The sequence below is a fragment of the Bicyclus anynana genome, chromosome 12, assembly GCF_947172395.1.
Source record: "Bicyclus anynana chromosome 12, ilBicAnyn1.1, whole genome shotgun sequence".
Lineage (NCBI taxonomy): Eukaryota > Metazoa > Arthropoda > Insecta > Lepidoptera > Nymphalidae > Bicyclus > Bicyclus anynana.
Genome location: NC_069094.1, coordinates 1,325,808 through 1,345,670, shown reverse-complemented (window position 1 = coordinate 1,345,670; position 19,863 = coordinate 1,325,808). Strand labels below are relative to the sequence as shown.

At 35.8% G+C, this 19,863-nt stretch overlaps 3 protein-coding genes across 7 annotated transcripts in view; 1 reads left to right on the top strand and 2 right to left on the bottom strand.

The window, feature by feature from the left end:
• Positions 1–19,863, bottom strand: part of LOC112052633 (cell death abnormality protein 1-like) — a 26,208-nt gene extending 6,345 nt beyond the window's left edge. Inside the window, exons 1-4 of one of the 5 annotated variants that reach the window (XM_052884587.1) lie at positions 19,720–19,863; positions 19,131–19,272; positions 17,636–17,720; positions 12,898–13,601 (exon numbers count right to left, since the gene is read on the bottom strand). In XM_052884587.1, coding sequence (XP_052740547.1) covers positions 12,898–13,601; positions 17,636–17,720; positions 19,131–19,234 — 893 coding nt within the window. In that variant the 5' untranslated portion in view covers positions 19,235–19,272; positions 19,720–19,863. Of the gene's footprint in view, positions 1–1,104; positions 1,314–1,874; positions 2,038–12,897; positions 13,602–17,635; positions 17,721–19,130; positions 19,273–19,719 lie in introns of those variants that run through there. The other 4 variants (XM_052884588.1, XM_024091792.2, XM_052884589.1 and 1 more) reach the window with 4 other exon arrangements.
• LOC128198544 (uncharacterized) lies at positions 14,766–16,910 on the top strand. Its single transcript, XM_052884591.1, has 2 exons — positions 14,766–15,040; positions 15,891–16,910. The coding sequence occupies exons 1-2, from the start codon at positions 14,766–14,768 to the stop codon at positions 16,390–16,392; spliced, it is 777 nt and encodes a 258-aa protein (XP_052740551.1). The 3' UTR covers positions 16,393–16,910.
• Positions 15,040–17,405, bottom strand: LOC128198545 (uncharacterized). Its single transcript, XM_052884592.1, has 2 exons — positions 16,916–17,405; positions 15,040–15,851 (listed from the first exon to the last, which is right to left on the bottom strand). The coding sequence occupies exons 1-2, from the start codon at positions 17,088–17,090 to the stop codon at positions 15,535–15,537; spliced, it is 492 nt and encodes a 163-aa protein (XP_052740552.1). The 5' UTR covers positions 17,091–17,405; the 3' UTR covers positions 15,040–15,534.

Here is a 19,863-nt window from a genome sequence, read left to right as displayed (position 1 = left end):
ATTTTATTTATTGTCACAAAAATCGATTATTAAATTCGTACATTTTCAGATTTGGCTTAGTTCTGGTCAACTGGAAGACTTCGGCTAGCTACCACATTACCGATAAGCACGTACCACCATTTACTGGGGGGTTCCAGTACGATACTGCGTAGAAACTAGTCATGGACACTTAGTGTTACAAGTTCTTCGATTACAGGTGCTATTAACATTCATTATTTATGTTATTGTAGAGGAGAGTTGGTTTATGTAAGAGGGTAATTGATGATTTGTACGCGCTAATCTCAGGAACTCCGATTTGAAAAATTCTTTCAGTGTTAGATAGCCCATTTATCGAGGAAGGCTATAGGCTATTATCCCCGTTTTCTTATTTTAACGGAAACCACGTGGGTAAAACTAGTCATTAATAATTTTTTAGATGTCAGATACATAAATTAGGTACTAAATCTTTTTCTAGACGAGCAACATAGGACGGTAACTTAAGGAACGGTACGGCAATAGCTTAAGTACCTCAATCATCGTCATCAGCATCAACGCAAGTCCAGGCATTAAAGGCAACCCCTTGCCTTTAATGCATTGTAAAGCTCTGACCACCACGCTGTTCTAAAATTAAATGAATGAAAGAAGTCCCTTGGCTAAAGCCTGAACTAAAATTGACAGCACCTATACAAATGACAAAAGCGCCATTAAGACATTAGCGCGGCGTATACGAGACTTGTTTCGTGGCGTGGAGTATAGGTAAGCTTAATTTTCTAGTTAGCTACTAACTAGTGGTTTAATGAATTGTAAAGATTTCCCACCAAAGAAACGAAAATGCACAAAGTAGGATGTTTCCAATTATTGGGCGCGTGCTTATTGCTTAGCTTGCGAAAAAAAGAGATTACCTTTTCTTCCGGATCGAATCCGGTATGGATTAAGTAAGATTGTGGATTATATTTTACTGTACTTGTATTTTGGGGGTCCATATCATTGATACGGCTGATATGGAGGTAACTACGCTCCTGCTGCCAACCACCTTTCGAGTTTTAAGGAGAGAGGCCTGGGTGGCCTGGTCCTGTGGTCCGTTTAAATATAAAAGGTAACTGTGCAATAATGTATGCAACTCACCCATCGCCCTCCTCACACGTGCCAACATCACCCAATTTAAGCTCACCCTCACCCAACACGGGTGCAACTGTTAAACACAAAAGCACTAATAGTCCGAACTCCATATTGCAAAGATCAACTGCTAATAAATTATTATAACAGCGCTTACAAGCGTCGACAAAAATCCGCCGATTCGCGATATCGCGTTATCTCTTCCGTTTATACACTAACTATTGAACATTGAATATTATTATTTAAATATTACAAAGTATCTTTCAACTATTTATGTAAAAATTATAAAACAACAGCAAGAAACCGGTACTCTTCTCTACTTCTACCTTTAAGTTTAAATACTACAGAAGTAAACAAAGCTTAGAGCAAAGAAGTGAGTAAGTTTTCTTAATTATGGACAAAACTTAAAAATTTAACTACTCATGTTGTTTTGAATTTTGAATATTTACAATATTTCAATTTTCAGTTTCAAGTGTTATAAAAAAAGAAAATTCCTTTAGGTACGTAATTATATAGTTGTATCCGTAAAATTTAAAAACCCTTGAAAATAAAGATGAAATGAGTATTTAAATGTTTCAAAGATTAAACTCTTATTTTGCACTTTACAACAAAATTTTCACAAAACTATGAAATTTCACTAAATTAAATAATTTCTATGAGTAGTTTGCTTTGCAAAAATATCGTGTGAACTATTAATAAAATAGTCTTCGACTAAACTACGAGTAAGTGCATTGACCGTAACGGACTATTGTCACTTCACTTATATTTGCAAACAATACCTGATACACAATTACTTGTTTACGATATCGAGCGCTAGCGTTGAAAGATACTTTAATAGTTCATAAATTATAAAATACATTTAATTATAATAAAATGTATTACATTATTAATAACAATGTATTAAAGATTGATTAACACGCTCGGCGCCGCGCGGTCCAAGGACGCAACTAAGTATAGTACACTAACTACCCTAAAACAAAATACTACGGACGATTCATATTAGAATATTCAGACATGCCAACATACGCCTCCAACTTTGGTCGGTAGTGGATCTTTCACACTTCCTCATAGACTACTTGCGGACGACTGCGCCTTTTTCAACATTTAAATCATATTTTTATATAAAATATTTTGCAATTTTTGAGATTAGACTAAACTGGAAGACTTAACTGTTGGATCGAGAGTCGGATACAGAAGGCAGTGATTTTTGAGACGGCGCGTATTGTGAGGATGTTCCTCACTCTGGAGCCCTGACCACCGGTTACTTCGGCATTCAAATGTCCCGTAGCGGGAGGGTTAAATTTTTTAATAACTTTTTAATAGTGTTTTCTATATTATAACATTGGTAAAAATTAAAAAAAGGAGAAATAAAAAAATAAGAGAATAGCAAAAAAAAAATAATCTGTGCAAAAGACATGGCCAGTTTTTTTTATGGACGATCAAGTTTAATTTATGACGATTATTAACGTTTTGAATTCTTGAATATATGCAAATTTAAAAGTGTATAATATTTTCTTGAATTTACAGGTTCAAGAAAAATATGAATATAAGTTCACAGCTTCAGCTTGCAACGTTTAAAAAATCTAGCGTACAAACGCTGAATGCAACTTTGTTTTATACTGTTTAAGCTTAGTAACATTTTTCTTTAACTAAATAAAAAGAAACCGGTATATTCAGTAATCTCTATTCTCGCAGAGAATAAGCTACTTAATATCACATAACACCTAATCAGTAAGCATGTTATGTAAGTCACGTAACTCATTTTGCTGCGGGAACGAACTTCAAATAGTAGTGGTACAAGTAACGAAGCTGTAACTTGATTCTTGTATAATATTAAATAATAATACCTACTGAAAATATATTATATTTTAGACTATACGGCAATTTCCAATTCAAAAACTCTATTGTAAGCAATATGTGAAATTCCCAAACAAAATTGGCATTTTTTTCTAATCTAAAAATAAGTTATTGGTACGTCTGTAAAAGCTTTATGGGCAATTCATATACAGGACGTTGCGCGCTGTGAATCATTAAGTCTGGATCGTAAAAAAACAGTTTCTAAGCACACGGACCCTTTGTCTTATCCGACGAGTTTAAAGCTCTTCCTTACCGATATAGACATGCGAAAGTGAGTCTTTCCACACTATAGCAGCTAATAATTATTAATATTTATTAACCGACTTCAAAAAAAAAGGAGGAGGTTTCTCAATTCGACCGTATCCGTATTCGATAAAGTATAAATAATATTTTTGCTGAACACATTATTTAATCCGCCAAAAATTGCAAAAAAAGAGAGTTTAACAAAAAGTGAACGTACGCAATTTTGTTTTAAAAACCACACACTCTCAACCACGACATAACTTTCTTTATGACGAGTAAAACTTACAAGTTCCTACCTTTTGAAAACGTAAACTCAACAACAACAAAACTTTCAACAACAAACAACACTCTCATACCTACTAAAGCTCATCCGCATTTTTTCACCAAAAACACCTGAAACATGTCTTTATTTATTCATGCTTAGTTGCTGCAATCCAAATTTCCATGTTACTGTATCATAAAAACAAAGACTTTCTCATAAAGCTCTATTTCGGGACCACATTAAAATTTAAAAATCAATAAAAGAGGATCCGAATAGGAAATTTTAGGTCTTAATCAAGCACAGCAGATGAATATAAGGGAGACTACTTTGCTTGTTGTTGAGTACCTTCATTGAAGAAGCCTAATATTGGTAACCCAAAAAAAGCTACTGCAGATATACTTCATCAACAAGTTAGATGAGGTTAGGTTAACTGATAGCTAAAAAGTGTGCATTTCGAAAATCTGAGAACTGAAGTCCACGGCACAGAATACTTAGTATTCTATTAGTACCACGGTTTAAATTAATTTATGAGTAGTTTTATTTATAAGTACCTATTCAAATTCTGAAACCTGTATCGGTTTATAAATTGACAATCCGATGTCAACAATAATAAAAAACAGGAGTACTTAGGTGTTGCGAATAAATCTCTAGAAGTAGCCGCTCTGTGTCGAGAACAATGACATTTCGCATAACGTCAACGTCAAGTTATAGACATCCGCCGGAACGTGCAGACGGTACGAGATGTGAATATTACAGACAGCACCTCACGTATGCACGTATGAACGATCATTTTACTAGGGATGTATTTATTACCTACATTCGATTCGGTAATCATAAATGGAACAACACATCATTGAAAAAAACTAATCCCTCGGACACGTATACGTTTCAATTCTTCGCTATACAGGGTGTCCAGTAATTAATAGATAATACGCAAATGGTAGAAAAACCACCTAATTATCTAAAACTAATTTGAATAATTTTCACAAAAATCCTTAGGGTGACCAAGTTATATTTTTTTCGGATTTTTCAAATTTTTCAATGCTGTAGCTGTTATAACAGATAGATAAAGATCTAATTTTTGATAAACATTGCGGATTAAATTACCAATGTACTATAGTACTATTTTTATAAATAAAAAGTTTTATTTGTTTTGTAGAAGGAGCTTTGAATGTATTAATTATTTTTCTATCACTAAGATCACCGGATTAAAAAAATATAATGTAAAAAAATGTATGAAGCTGAAGTGTACTATTATTTTAAAAACTACATAACAATGGTGATAAGTAAAGTCCAATAGTAACTTTGTCAGCTTGAAATTATCTCAGCCAGGTTTTTTTATCACTATCTCTTCTAATATCATTTAGATATAACCTACCTATATACTTTCGCGCTGCATTTTCTCTCTGCCATTTTCTCAAGTTTAACTTAACCCTGTAGTTACATTCTACGAGTAATAAGATCTCTGAATGAGTTTACGTTTGACAAAAAAGCTTCAACTTACTAAGAAGTCGATATGCACTCAGCTTAAACCAAGTGTGTCAACGACCAATTTCGCGTATCATAAACAAATCTAACTGATTGCCGATCGGCAATCAAATTTGCATTCCGCTCGCGTTCCCCCAAATACGACAGGTTTAATTGCCCGTGCGCCTGTTTGAATTCTAAACGACGACCTTTAAAACTGACCAATGGCAGACCGTGAAATAAACTACACCCTGTAGAGTAATAAATTAGAGGCGTAAAGCCTAGGATACAAATCTATACCTACTTATAATAAATCTGTAGAGAGGTCAATTCTGTACATGAAATATATTTCTAAATAACTATCAGAGGGTGATTACTGATTAGTGATCACTTATAATTGCTAGATCGTGAAATGACCTGCTTAATAAAAAAACTACACCTGTAGAGTAACATAATAAAGCCTAGGACACACTTGTTTTGCGAATTAGTTGACGGAACAAGCTGATAGCTCACTTGAAAGTTTTTCTATTAATAAAGAAAACGTCTTGAAGTAGCAATGATGCAAGCTCAAGCGTAACTTCATTTTCATTATGAAATTTCAATATAAAAAGTAGTAATGTAATCGTATTACTATGTATTTTGTATTAATATACATCTAAAAGAATGAAAAGAGAAGAAATAATATTTGAAAACTAAATTATTTCTTATCAAAAAAGACACCGATTTTTGCGCCCCGCCCTATAGCCCAGCAGTAGTTTCTGAATTAAATGAATTCAGATAAACTTGGAAAGAGGATTTCGTTTTACTGAATACAAAGTAACTAGTAAAAACATTCATTGTTACTAAAACACTAGTCTATTGTTGAATGTAGATAAAATTTAATTAATTAATGCACTGTTCAAAAATCTGAACAAAGTCATGCATTTATGTATTTATCAGGAAAGTGGAAATAAATAATCGCTCATAAAGAGTTCATTATTTTTAATGAGGACGATAACGATTCCCGTTAGAATGTTTACATACAAACCTACAAAATATCTATACTAATAGTATAAAGCTGAAGAGTTTGTTTGTTTGGTTGAACGCGATCTCAGGAACTACTGGTCCGATTTGAAAAATTCTTTCAGTGTTAGATAGCCCATTTATCAAGGAAGGCTATACTATATTGTTCCCGTATTCTTACGGGAACGGGAACAACGCGGGTAAAACCGCGCGGCGTCAGCTAGAAGACAATTTATATATGTAGTTAGTTTCAGACTACCACATTGGTCTTAACTCACGCAGTTACGGGTTATAAGTAAGTCCTGCGAGCCCAGGATTTAAAGGTGCATGTTGGTTTTTGTCTGAAAAAATATTTTTATAGCTGCTTGAAGTTGAAGAAGTTAATTGCATCGAATTTTATCTGATTGTTAGCTATTTGGAATTCTCGATTTTTTTAATTGATTTATTTTCTTTAGATAGCTGTTTTTCTTACAATATTTATTTTTATTGTTTACTAGTTATTTTTTAGAGTTTCTTATTGTCAGTTATAAAGTTGGCGGCATTAAGCCACGGTCATTATAGCTATCGTTAGTAAGTCAACATTATCGTATTAAGTCCACCAATTTTTACGAGCGGCATGGTGGATCAATACTCTAAATCCATATAGAAAAATTGTGCAGTGGGCCATTTAAAAAAATGATGAAAAAAAGAATAAAAAGTTAAAAGGACACCGTTTTGATTTTTCACAATAATTCCGTTTACCTGTAAAAAGCGTCTTATATAATAACCCCAACCTTATGACATGAAATGCATAACTCTATATAAGGAAAAACAAATAGAAGCTGCATTTATAAACGTAATTACTATTTACATCATTATTTGTATGCAATTATTATCGGACTGAAACTATTTTGATAGCAACTCATTCAGGGGACTATACGCTTTATGTTATTTACATAAATATGAAAATCCCTTGTACGATGCAATATGAGAACTATTCCTGTGGTTAAGGTGGTTATGAACGATTCTATGGCTGGAATATTCCATGGACGAAACTGTAAATACGCTAATGAGTTTCCTAGTTAAAGTGATAACAATGGGAAAAAAATATTTCTTCGCTAGCGGACGGCCGTGACTTTGTCCGCGTGGAATTTAGTTTTTCACAGATCCCGCTGGACCATGGCTTTTCCGGGATAAGTGTTAATCTAGAGTAAAATCTATTTCCATTCCAAATTTCAGCCAAATCGCTTCAATGGACGCAACGCAGGGAAGGAACAAACACACACACACACACACAAACTTTCGCTTTTATAATATAAGTGTGATGAATACTTAAACTTCTCGCAAACTGAATATCTATACAAATTAATTCACAAAGATAAGGTAGATAGTCCGTGGTAGTGGTTGGCCCATGTGGCTTCGGATTACGAATACATGGGTTCGAGTTCTAGATTGAGCAACGAAGTACCTCCTGAACTTATCTTTCTTCTAGGATTCAGGAAAATTTAAAATTTTCAGTAAAATTAAAAAAAAATGACTGGAGTTGGGAAGAAGGTGGCTTTGTTTTAAAAAAGCAGAAAGTATTTTTTGGCCGTTTAATGATACCTAGAGTTAGTTATCACTTTAGTGACAGTTTACTGTTAAGTGCTGCATGGAAGATCACGTAAACAAAGTGACCTATAGTAATAGTTAGTGAAAGACTAAGATTAAGTTATTGGACATTATCTTATTATCATAATAATATATTATAAGTCCAGGTTAAAGTTAAATTACTAATTAGTCACATAAGTAGACGAGATGGTAATCTTATGAAGTACCAAATTGGTACTTTACAATAGAAAAAAAATGACACCTAGAGTAGTAACAAGAAGCCTTCGCTTAACTGACTAAAGACCTGAATCGGTTTAGAAAATCATAAAATCATAAATTAAACTTAGCTGAAACCTTTTGTTATAAAGCAAGGCATTCTCAACAGTACCAGAAAGGTCGTCAATCTGTTTGTAAGTACTGAAAGAATTGGTTAGTTTTTCCCGAAATTATGACTACGTCGATTAGTGAAGTTCAAGTTAGAATTTAAGCTTGAAACGAGAGAGATTATAAGATTAGGTACATATTACACTAATAAATGTGCGCCTAAATATCTGTATGTAGCAGGATTTTTTTTTAAATTTTATTAAACTAATCGCGCACTTCCGCGGCGCCTCCGTCCGTCCTTTTACGGGTGAATGCGCGATGAATGACGATTTCAATTCGCGTCAGTGGGCGATGACTCATACTTTTCCATGAGAGGTGTTATGCAACGACGAGTCAACATCAATATTAAATAATAATTAATAAAAAATAATAAATCGTATAATATGTTCATTCAGATTACTGGACTCATTTCTTGATGAAGGATCAATGTCCTATTCTACACCCCTGACGACAATTGTATGTCTAAACTTATATCAAAATTCGTTTTATTTGTTCAGTTACTTTACCAGCACTTTTATAGCATCAATTTTGACCATTTGTAGACTAGACGGGTCTGCTAAGAATAGCTGGCAATAAATTCAAAAGCTTCTCGTGTGAAATAATAATTATTAATTGTAATACAAGTATATATTCTGATGAATAAAATGATTAATTCTACTTCTTGTGTGAAAATGAAAACTGATCAAACTAACTTAACTACATTGTCTTTATTAAATTTATCGATTGTATCAAAACCTTAGTTTTAATACATTGTTTAAACGTATTGTATTTACAGTGTTGAAGATCATGTCAACATTTTTATACTTTTTGATGACGAAAAGGTATTATAATAAAGGTAACTTTTGCCCATTTCTTAGTACGAGCAAAACGAGGTTTGAAATCTCTAAGTGCAGCGCTGTGTTTATCAAACTAAGGCATATCCTTCACATCGCAACACGATGGTGATAATAATTCATGGCATAAATAAAAAATGAAATAAGGGTAGTACTTCCTCGTACAAGCTCTGTCACAAAGAGCCCTACTACTGTAGCTGCTACACATTGCATAACACCGTTCACGTACTGCTAATGAGCTTGTAACTCATTAATAATGTCGATATCGACATCGACATTGTGATTATTTTTAACTAGGGTTGTCGATTTATACGGTCGTTTATATAACGTTTTGGTTGACAATAAAAATATCTAAACCTAATATAAAAATACTTGCCGAAAATGTTAAAAGAACAAAGTTTCGTATATCAAAAGACAAAATAAATTAATGGATAAAGTGGGAGTGGGGTTAATAATTATTTAATAATATTTTAAACAATCACCGCTGTTGTTAATGATAATGACTCATGATCATGACTAAACGTGGTCAGGCGAGTGTATCACAACTAAATTCCCAATTCCACGCTGAGAATTTTAACTGAAAAGTTTCTTAGCACAAAAACTCAGTAATTCATAGCATTACCCAGGTCTCGAACCCGTGATCGAGCAGTTGGTATTGTTATGCCCACATTGCTTGAAGGGTGAAGCTGTCAGTCATTATCATTAGGTAACATCTGTCAAAAGTCTACGGTAAAACGGTAGGACTCATCACTGTGAGGTGGTGATTCGATCCGCCCCATTGGACAATTGTTATACACAATCCTCATACAGTTTACCCGACTAGTTGAAGGGGAATGGTAATATTGTCATATGTAAAAGAAAAAAATGTCATTGAACAATGTCACCCTAATCCAACCGGAATAGGAGCAGCAGGTAGGTCTCAGCGAAAAACCTCCTTTCCTCTAAGAATGGAAGCCTGGCCCTGTAGTTGGTAATGTATGTTGTTACATGCTATCACCAAAAGTCACAATGGTCCTACTCCATAATACCTATGGTATGACATGGGTTGACAAACATAAGTTCTGGTCATCACACCATGATAACTACAACTCTTTTCTGATCTCCCTGTCAAACATTCGGGTCACATGTTATCAACGCAGGCGGCAGGATGTTTATGACATTTGCATGCGTGCGCGCATCGTTTGACGCGTGGATGATACATCGTTGAAACATCCCAGCCAACTTGTCCAGGGCCAGCCATTGTACTTCCTTGTTGGTCTAGATTATCTCGACTTCGAGACTCAAAAGCTTCTAGACCAGCGGTTCTTTTTTTTTATTCTTTACAAGTTAGTCCTTGACAACCATCTCACCTGATGGTAAGTGATGATAAGATCTCTAAGATGGAAGCGGACTAACTTGTTAGGAGGAGGTTCTCATAGTTATATTTCTCATAGACCAATTTCAAAAGTTAGCTTCCGGTGGACCCCCTGTCTACTTGCTACATATCTACCGTTTCCTAGAACAAGACAAAGAATGTGAAGATCTAAATACAGAAATTTGCGTTGGGGATAAAAACCAACCACGTAATAGTTTTAGAATAAAACAATCAATTGTAACTTATTTTATTTAGAAAACTCGCTGTTCGGTATAAAATTATGTAAATTTTTGAGACCCCCGCTTATGAATTGGGAACCTCGCTTTTTATATCATCGCTCTCCGCCTCGCTTTTTATAGCCAGACCTGGACCAATTAAGAAAATCTCAATCAGCCCAGCCGGGGATCGAACCCAGGACCTCTGTCTTGTAAATCCACCACGCATACCACTGCGCCGCGGAGGCCGTCAAAAAGCTAGCTTTTCAATTAATTTTTCGTGTACCTTTACCAGCATATTTTAACGGCTTACTACAGTGTTAGGCCTTCCTATATGAGGGTATATGGAGTATACATCCACATCGCTTCGCTGCGGGTTGGCAGGCTTATTTCTTAATGACCTCAATCAAATGTTTAAAGATAATGACCAGGACCGACGTCTTTATGTGCTCTTCGAGTAATGGGGTGTATGTATCACCCAATTTCCCAAATACGGGCTGAGCACTACTGAGCTTTTCTTCTAGAAATTATCAGTAAAACACTGATAATTTCTAGAAGAAAAGCTCAGTATTTAACAGCTTTAGAATTGAAGCCTGGACATCGTGATCGTGGTAACGCCGTTATAAATGCTGCCTGTTTTGTTCATATCGGTTGATGAACACGTGAAATTTTATTAGTGCTCTTGATAATTTAAAAATTGTTGGACAAACTAAGCATTTGCAACTTTATAGTTTACGCTTAAGGAAAATTCCGTCAACACAGGCTGACCCATTAAAGTTTAAAATGTCACAATATGAACCTCATTTCATACAAAAATGTCGCTTATGATAAATCGGCGGAACGGGGTCAATTTAGTGTCAAGGACTACAAAGCTCATAACTCACTATTACGCCCCGGACACGTATCACCCCGCCGTTCACTCGTCAACGGCTTGGCACAAGTCAAAATTATTTTATTTCAATTAGTCTTAGTTTACAAGCACTTTTGAAACGTAAGGTTATGTTATTAGATAATGGTGATAATTAAAGTAGAGAGCTTGAAATTAAAGTTGCAACGAATACAAAGAACCCACATAACAAATGCTGAGTTTGTTCTTGTTGTGTGGAAGAGCCCACAATAAACTCAGCCACAGATTTTTTTCATTACAATTTATTTATTCTTCCGAGAGCTGGTGGACATTTTTGAGTAGATAATAGAGTCTTAAACTTGTCCTGTACTTCTCGTATGCTACCCTTACCCCACAGAACTGGAAACCTGGCTAGGGAGTAGTAGGAATTTTTAATTTTTGCGGACAATATTTTTGAGGCAATCTGAATAACTTTATATTTTATATTCAAAGAGAAAAAGGTAAACATAGGGATATTCTAGTTTTTTTTGCACCTGGCAAAGTCAAAGACCCGACTTAAAATCTGCATTATTTTATTTTTTTACTATATTTAAATGTGACTTTTAATGTATAAAAACTACAGATTGTCTGAAAAATATTTTAAATAAAAATATTCTCAATGATAATTTTTACGAAAAAAAAGACCTCACTGCTCCCAAGACAGGTCTCTAATTTTATATTAGAGTAGCATAGAAGAGGTACAGGACAAGCTTTTAACTTACCTCGAATAACTACTCAAAAGTGTTAAAAGTGTCCCCCAGTTCTTGTACATCCAAAGTGATGTAGGCGCCTTGCTGGCGAGCGGACAGCGAGGTGACCTCGCGCGGTAAATAAGGCGTAGCCGAGGCATTCCATCACGTGTCCGAGGCGTACTAATGAGCTTTGAGCTTAAACCGATAAAAAAGTTGTTGTAAGGGTTTATTGGTTCTAACTTCTTAATAATATTCTTTTTATGTCTTTAAAACGGCATCACTTACCACTATTACTTTCATCATTAGATTCAATCAATTGTCTAATGTCTAAGGCTTGTTTCTACTACCTTACCACTACCATATGTTTTCTATGCCACTACATCCAAAAGAGCCTCATTAGCTCAACGGTAAAGCGGTTGGATTTCATCACCGAGGGGTGGTGGCTGGAAACAGCGTTCCAAAAGTATAGACTAACATAACTACTGCATAGTAAGTACTACCATTCTAAACAAGCGACTAATTGCCTAGACTGGTGAAGGGCTGGCACATTATTGTGCAGAGGATCAGTCTGGCTGACAAAAAGAAATGAAGCCAGTATTCTTGCCACCATTCCATGTGTGGTTGTATTTTTTTTATTTAATGAGAAGTTAGCATTGACTGAGATCTAACCTGATGTTAAGTGATATAGCAGTCTTTCAGAACGGCCCTTTAAGCCGAGGTCTGAGTCTCAGCGGAGACACCCATAAAAAGTCGTTCCGCCCATCTACTCTGCTTCTCCCCATCAGGCGTGGTTTCTACGCTAGCCCAAATCCCCCGGTGACGCCGATGAGATCCCTTAAGGGGCCTACGGCACTTATTAATCAGAATAAAAAGTCTTTGAAGATTCTACCAAAACCCTGACGGATTTTTCATTGGCATTGTACAATAATGCTAAATCGCTGGGCGGTACGTCTTTTCCGGTAGTAACTAGCCAAGACCGATGCTTACCACCTAACAAAATATAGCTATTAGGATAAGTTAAATTAAGCTAAAACTTACCCGCAGTCAACTGGACGGCTGCACTTTCCATTATCATCACAAACGATGCAATCGTCCTTACACGGCGTATAGCACCGATAATAACCCTCAACACACTTGCACGTGGGTGACGCCACATTCGTTACATTCACACACAAGGGTCTACAAACACCATCCATTTTGGCATAGCCATCAAAACACTCACACTTATTTGGGGAAACACAGCGACCGTTCTGGCAAAACTCACATTTAGGCTGGCATGTATTGTTGACTTTTTCGTAGTCATCGAAACAAACACACGTATTGTTTGCGGTACATTTTCCATTGTTGCACTTTGGTTGGCATATTGGAAGGGAGCATGTGCCGTTTATCTTCATAAAGCCTTCATTACATTGGCAATTGTTTGGTGATACACAGCGCCCGTTTTGGCATGACTCACACTTTGCCTGGCATGTATTGTTAGCTTTTTCATAGCCATGCAAACATGTGCATGTATTATTCGCTGTGCATGTTCCATTACCGCATGGTGGATCACATCTTGGTAGGTAGCATGCGTTTTTGGTTCCCGGATCCAACGTAGCTGGGGGGTCGCATTGGCACACGTCCGGGGCGGTGCATCGACCCCCTATGCACCCCATGCTGCAGAGGGGTGAGCACGCATCCAAAGTGCTGGAATACGTCCATCCCTTGCAGCAAAGTATGTCGTTCTGAGTTACTATGTAGTCCTGAAATTAAAGGTAATAAATTGCTATTAGGTATTATAAAAATGAGGTATATGTATAAAGTTATTATGACAGTGATACAATTGTGATTGTGAGATTGATAACTTGTTTTCAGTTCTTTGTTGACCAACGTTCTTACCGTCACTTTGTTTTATCGTGTTAGTGATTTTGTAGTGCAATTGATCATATACTTGAATTTACACATACATTGTTAGGCAGGGAAGGTCATTTTTAGACCTGCTCAAGGTGTTTCCTCAACACCTTGAGCAGGTCTCACCACAAAATTATGGTACAATTATTGTCTTTGCTACCCGTCACGTTGTACTACGATGTATTTTAACTCATCGTCCTCATCTCTGAGTCCTTCTCCACTTAAGTAGAGTCGGTAAAATAATATGTCAATCTCTAATCGCTTCTATTATTAGTAACTTATCGTCTACTTCTTTCACACACATATTAATTTTTCACACACTGTAATTTAAACTCATTATGATAAAATCCGTTAAACGGTCTAAACACACGTACATCATTATCATCATAATCCATCACCAGTATCATCATTATCAGCCGATGGACGTCCACTGCTGAACATAGGCCTCATAATATACTACATCTGTCAGTTCGTATACAGGATCCGACTACAAGAGCAATTCAATTGCAGCGAGGAGTGCGACAGGGAGACGTAATCTCCCCGGAGCTATTTATCACCGCATTGTAAGACGTCTCTAAGCTTCAGGACTGGAACGGGTTTGGCATCAACACCAATGGCAAGTACATCACTCAACTGCGATTTGCCGGCGATATGGTTGTCATGGCAGAGATTTTAGATCACCTTAGTACCCTGCTCAATGACGTATAATTGCGTACAATATACGGAAAAACGTACTACCTTTCCTCTTTTGGAGAAATGAATGAATTAAACAATTCCCAATTATTGACTGAGCGGAATGACACGCTTACTTAGGCTGTGTCCCCAGTAAGCAAACTGTCAGCGGCCGACTGAGTGAGCCGCAAATTTGCAGCGAACTGAAATTTGAGTTAGCTGCAGACTCAAATCAATTTTCGTGCGTCGCAAGCAAACTTGAGAGAGTTAGCCGCTTATTTAGCCGACCGACTTAATTATCACTTTACTTTTGTTGTACGAAGGGAGTGGTTGTGTTGGTCACGATGGATATTTTTGAAGTAATTGGTATCTTAGAAGCGCTGAAAGAGGATAAAAGGAAGCACTGGGTTCACCCATTATACAAGAAAAGGTTGAGCATTGGACAATTTCACACTCTTTATCCAGAACTAAGGAAACATCCAGAAAAATTTTACGACTATTTCAATATGACTTCTCATACATTTGATGAATTGCTTAAATCTATAACCCAGTACATAGCTAAAAATAATATCACAAGAGATACATTATGTCCCGAAGAACGGCTTACTATAACTTTGAGGTAAGTAAATAATTAACGCTTTAGGATTTTAAAAAAATATGTTATTTTTATTGTAATACAAAGTCACTTTCGCATTTATAGTTTTTAATTTAACAATCACTTTTCAAAGTTACTGTATTATTTAAATTGAATTAAGAACATATATGGTAACATTAAGTTGGTAACCTGTCATTCCTCATCTTCAGTGTGGTTTGAATCGCCTCGCAATATTGCTTCTATGTCTTCTATTTCCGCTGAAGAACCTGTAGAGCTATGTGATGGACTGTTTCGAGGGTAGTTTTGCACATTTGGTGTACTGCTGCTTCCACTCGCATAGCCATACTGATGTGGGTACTGGTAGGCATTCGTCCATCCAGTTAGCATCATACCACCGTCATAATTATTATGTACACTATATTTTATATTTTTAATAATTTTCATCACTTCGAACCGAAATTCAAAATTCTGTGTTGGGGACATTGTCTTCATTTCCGGTAAAATATTTAGTAGAAAGTTCATATCTGGATCGTTTTCTCTTTTTTTTCCATCGAGTTAATTAGGGCTTCTTGAAACACAGTCATCTTTTTTGGTCTTCTTGAAACACAGTGATCATTTTCATCTAAAATAGCGCTACTGTCGCTAGACGTCTCGGCGCTAATATTGCCAGATGTCTGGTTGCTAGCTCTAGAAACATTTAAAAACTGTAACATGTCCAAGTATGGTGTCTTGCGTTTTTTTGTTGCGCCACTTCCGCTTTTGACTGAGGAATCCTTATTTTTTTCTCTGGTGTGATAGTCGCGCAAACCCTTCCATTTTTTTTGTAGGTCTTTTACTGAAACAGAAATAATCGGTAGTTCAATATTCTTTCCAGATTCTTGTCAAGTGGACTAAGTTACAGAAAAATTGCACAAGAGTTTCTTGTTGGAAAATCGACGGTATCGAAAATAATAAGTGAAACTGCATGCATTATATGGGATATTTTACAGCCACAGGAAATGCCGGAACCTTCTGAAGAATTGTGGCTAGAAATAGCAAAACGATATTATAAAAAAACCAACTATCCTAATTGTATAGGATCTATCGATGGCAAGCATATCCGTATTAGAAAACCACCAAAAAGTGGGTCTAACTATTTTAATTATAAGAAGTTCTTCTCAATTGTTCTGTTAGCCGTAGCAGATGCAAACTGTTCTTTTATAGCTATTGATGTAGGTGCTTGCGGACGAAATGCTGACAGTAATATATTTAAAGAAAGTGGTTTTGGCAAAAAATTGGCGTGTGGGTCTCTGAAGATTCCTAACTCAACTAAATTGCCTAATTCAAATGGATTGCCCCAACCTTTCGTGTTTCTTGGAGATGAGGCATTTGGATAACAAAAGCATATCTTGAGGCCTTTTCCTAATAAAAGTTTAAATAAGGAAGAGCGAATTTACAATTATCGTCATAGTCGAGCTAGGAGATGCGTGGAATGTGCATTCGGCATCCTAACAAGCAAATGGAGAGTTCTGCATACACCGATCGCTACTAATGTGAATACAACCATCGCTATCGTAAAAGCCGTTTGTATTTTACATAATTTTGTCATAGCAAGAGAACAAGCACAATATGCACATATTTCGCGACGTACCTCAACAACTCTTACAAGTTCAAGGAGCCAAATTATTACTGTATCAAATTCTGGAAAAACAACAAGAGAAAACTTTAAAAACTATTTTCTTAACGAAGGAAAGCTATCCTGGCAAGAGAAATATTTGTAAGTTGTAGCTACAGGAAGAAATAGTGTAACGGAGTGTGTAAAGCCGTAAATACTATGTAAATTATGATACTTTGTTTTATGTAGTGAGTGATACAAGTATATTGTTGAATAAATAATAAATTCATTAGAATGGAACTTACTTCTTTTTTGTTTAGTGTTTTCTTCTAAGTTTTGCCAATCATCGTATATAATTTCAGCGACTTCATTCCAATTGCTCTGCTTTAATACTCTGTTGCTGTATTCTTCACTCGACATGTTCCATATGCATGGTCTATTCTGTATTTCACTAATGAACCTTTCCGTATCAAAGGACATCTTGGATTTTCAGTGATGTGTGTGTGCGTTGAGATTAGTTAGGTGCGATGCAAAAAAACACGTCCTAACACGATGATAGCTTTTTTCCAACTATCCGAATAATCAGTTTGCGGCAAACTGAGTCACTACGCCCGGCGAACAACCAATCGCCGCCGCCGACTGGAACCGGTTTTGGTGGGAGTCGGCCGCTCACTAAGATAGTCGGCGCGCGTAACGCTGCAAACTGCGTACAGTGAGCGCAAAACTAGCAAACTGTGAACACGCCATTTGAAATATATGGAAGGGCGTACTAAACCGATACGCCGCTAACTCAGTTGGCCGCTGACAGTTTGCTTACTGGGGACACAGCCTTAGTATAACGTGTGACGTAAATCCAAATAATGAAACAAGTTAGAATTTTTTTTTTGTGAAACCCCTCTTATTTGCTAGTACAAAAATGTTTGTTTTTGTCCCCAATACTTTTAATTTTCTGATCATAAAACCTTTTTTTGACGTTAAAAACTACATATGTTTTAAATTAATAGGTAGTAGGTAGGTTAGGTTACCTTTATTTTGTTTCTTCTTGTGCTGCATATTTTCTTACCGCATTTATATTTCGCGATATAAACGCGGCGCTGTGTTTTCTTTACACTGAAAACCAAAAAAAATATACGATTACTAAAAATCGTGTCTGGTCTGTGGGTATTTCTAGAATATTTTGTAGCTCAAATAAGGACCCAGTGAACTACCCAGTCAACTGATGTGACTTGTGATAATTTGCAGTATACTTAAATAGAGCTTTTTGTAATATTTGTCCGGAGAAGTACGTCTGTTTTAGAAGGATAAGGAGGTTCTTTTTTGTTTGTTTGTTTAGTTAAACGCGCTAATATCAGGAACTACTGGTCCGATTTAAAAAAATTCTTTCAGTGTTAGATAGCCCTATAACTAGGAAGGCTATAGGCTATACTATCCCCGTATTTTTACAGGAACGGGAACCACGCGGGTGAAACCGCGCGGCGTCAGCTAGTGGTCTATAAAGCTGCATAAGAACGCCCTTGATTGTAAATTTCACCACCCCAATGGACACGTAAATCGCCCTAAGCCCGCCACTCCGCGTTGGGACAGCGTGGTGGGTATATTTATATACCTTTTCTTATAAGAAGGGAGGTCAGCTGTAGTGAGCCGTTTAAATAGGTTGATATAAATAATAATCTTCTTCATACATTTTTTTTATATTGAATAAGCTCGCGCTTGAGCACTTGATGGTAAGTGTAGATGTGCTAATCTGTGGAAAGCCAAAGAGAAGAGAAAAAAAAAGTGTAGATGTGGCCTAAGGTGGAACGCGCTTGCCTAGATGATGCCTATTCACTATCTTCTTATACATAGCTATGATCTCTCCAAAACCAGCTTTCTTTTTAAAAATCGCGTTTATTTATTCTTGCCACCCCACCGCGTGGTTATGATTCGTATAATTATTAGGATAAGTTAGCTTAAGTTCCTTATTGTATTCTTTCTCAACAAAAAAAAATGAAAAAAAAACGCATCTAAACAGGAAAATAATTATGTTATGTATAAATTATGTATATCAATGAGATTTAGCTAGAAAATGCATTTACGCATCACTAGAAAATGCATTTACGCATCATCCACAAAACCCCGCGAATTATATTTGGTCGCATCGCGGAGTAATAAAAGAGATTCATCGTACCGTAGACAACAACCTTACTTTAAGCTACTATTATACTTCAATACAAACCTACATTCTATTCGTTATAGCCCAGTGGATATGTGTGTGGGTTCGAATCCGGTTCGGGGCATGCACTTCCAACTTTTCAGTTGAGTGCATTTTGAGAAATTAAATATCACGTGTCTCAAACGGTGAAGGAAAAACATCGTAAGGAAACCTGCATACCTGAGAATTTTCTTAATTCTCTGCGTGTGTGAAGTCTCCGCATTGGGCCAGTGTGGTGGACTATTGGCGTAACCCTCTCATTCTGAGAGGAGACTCGAGCTCAGCAGTGATCCGAAAATGGGTTAATGATGATGATGATGATGACATACCTTCTAGTGACGACGCACACTCCTGTATCATTTGCCTTCAACCCTTCTACATAAATAAAATGTATGAATAACACTATTAATACAAAAAATAGTGTTAACTTCATTTTTTTATTATTATTACAGCTTCCACACAAACAAATCTCTATTTTCGAAGTAAGAAAATATAAATGAGATTTATACCGATATTTTCAAACACGACACTAATTAACACGATTTTTTAACTAATAAAATTATTTTAACGAACAAAAAACATCACTTCTTATTCTCAAAATTACAAAAATTCTCACGATCACAAAAACCAAGTAATTTGAATTAAAATCTGCCATATTCTACACAAATTTAGTACATTAACGTTACACGTTACTTTAAGACTGATTATTTATTTATTATTAGGTATGAATTCAATTTAAATTTTATCACCAACGGTTATCACGTACGAATTTAAATTTAAGTATTTTCCGGTTCACTTAACTAAGGTAATGACTAAGTATATGGTTCAAAAATCTCGTATTCGATTTTCAAATCAAATTATTTTTTTTAATCTATAACTCCAATCACAAATTTAAAGCTTTTTATCTATGATATTCACTTTGTTGATTTATATATTTTTTTCTAGATTTAAAAATCGAAGGCAAAGTGTACGTTATTGTTTTTTTTTAATTTCACTCTACTAGCAGTGCACTGGTCAAAGACAATACAAAAACTATCTAACTGGAATAACAATGCTTCGTAT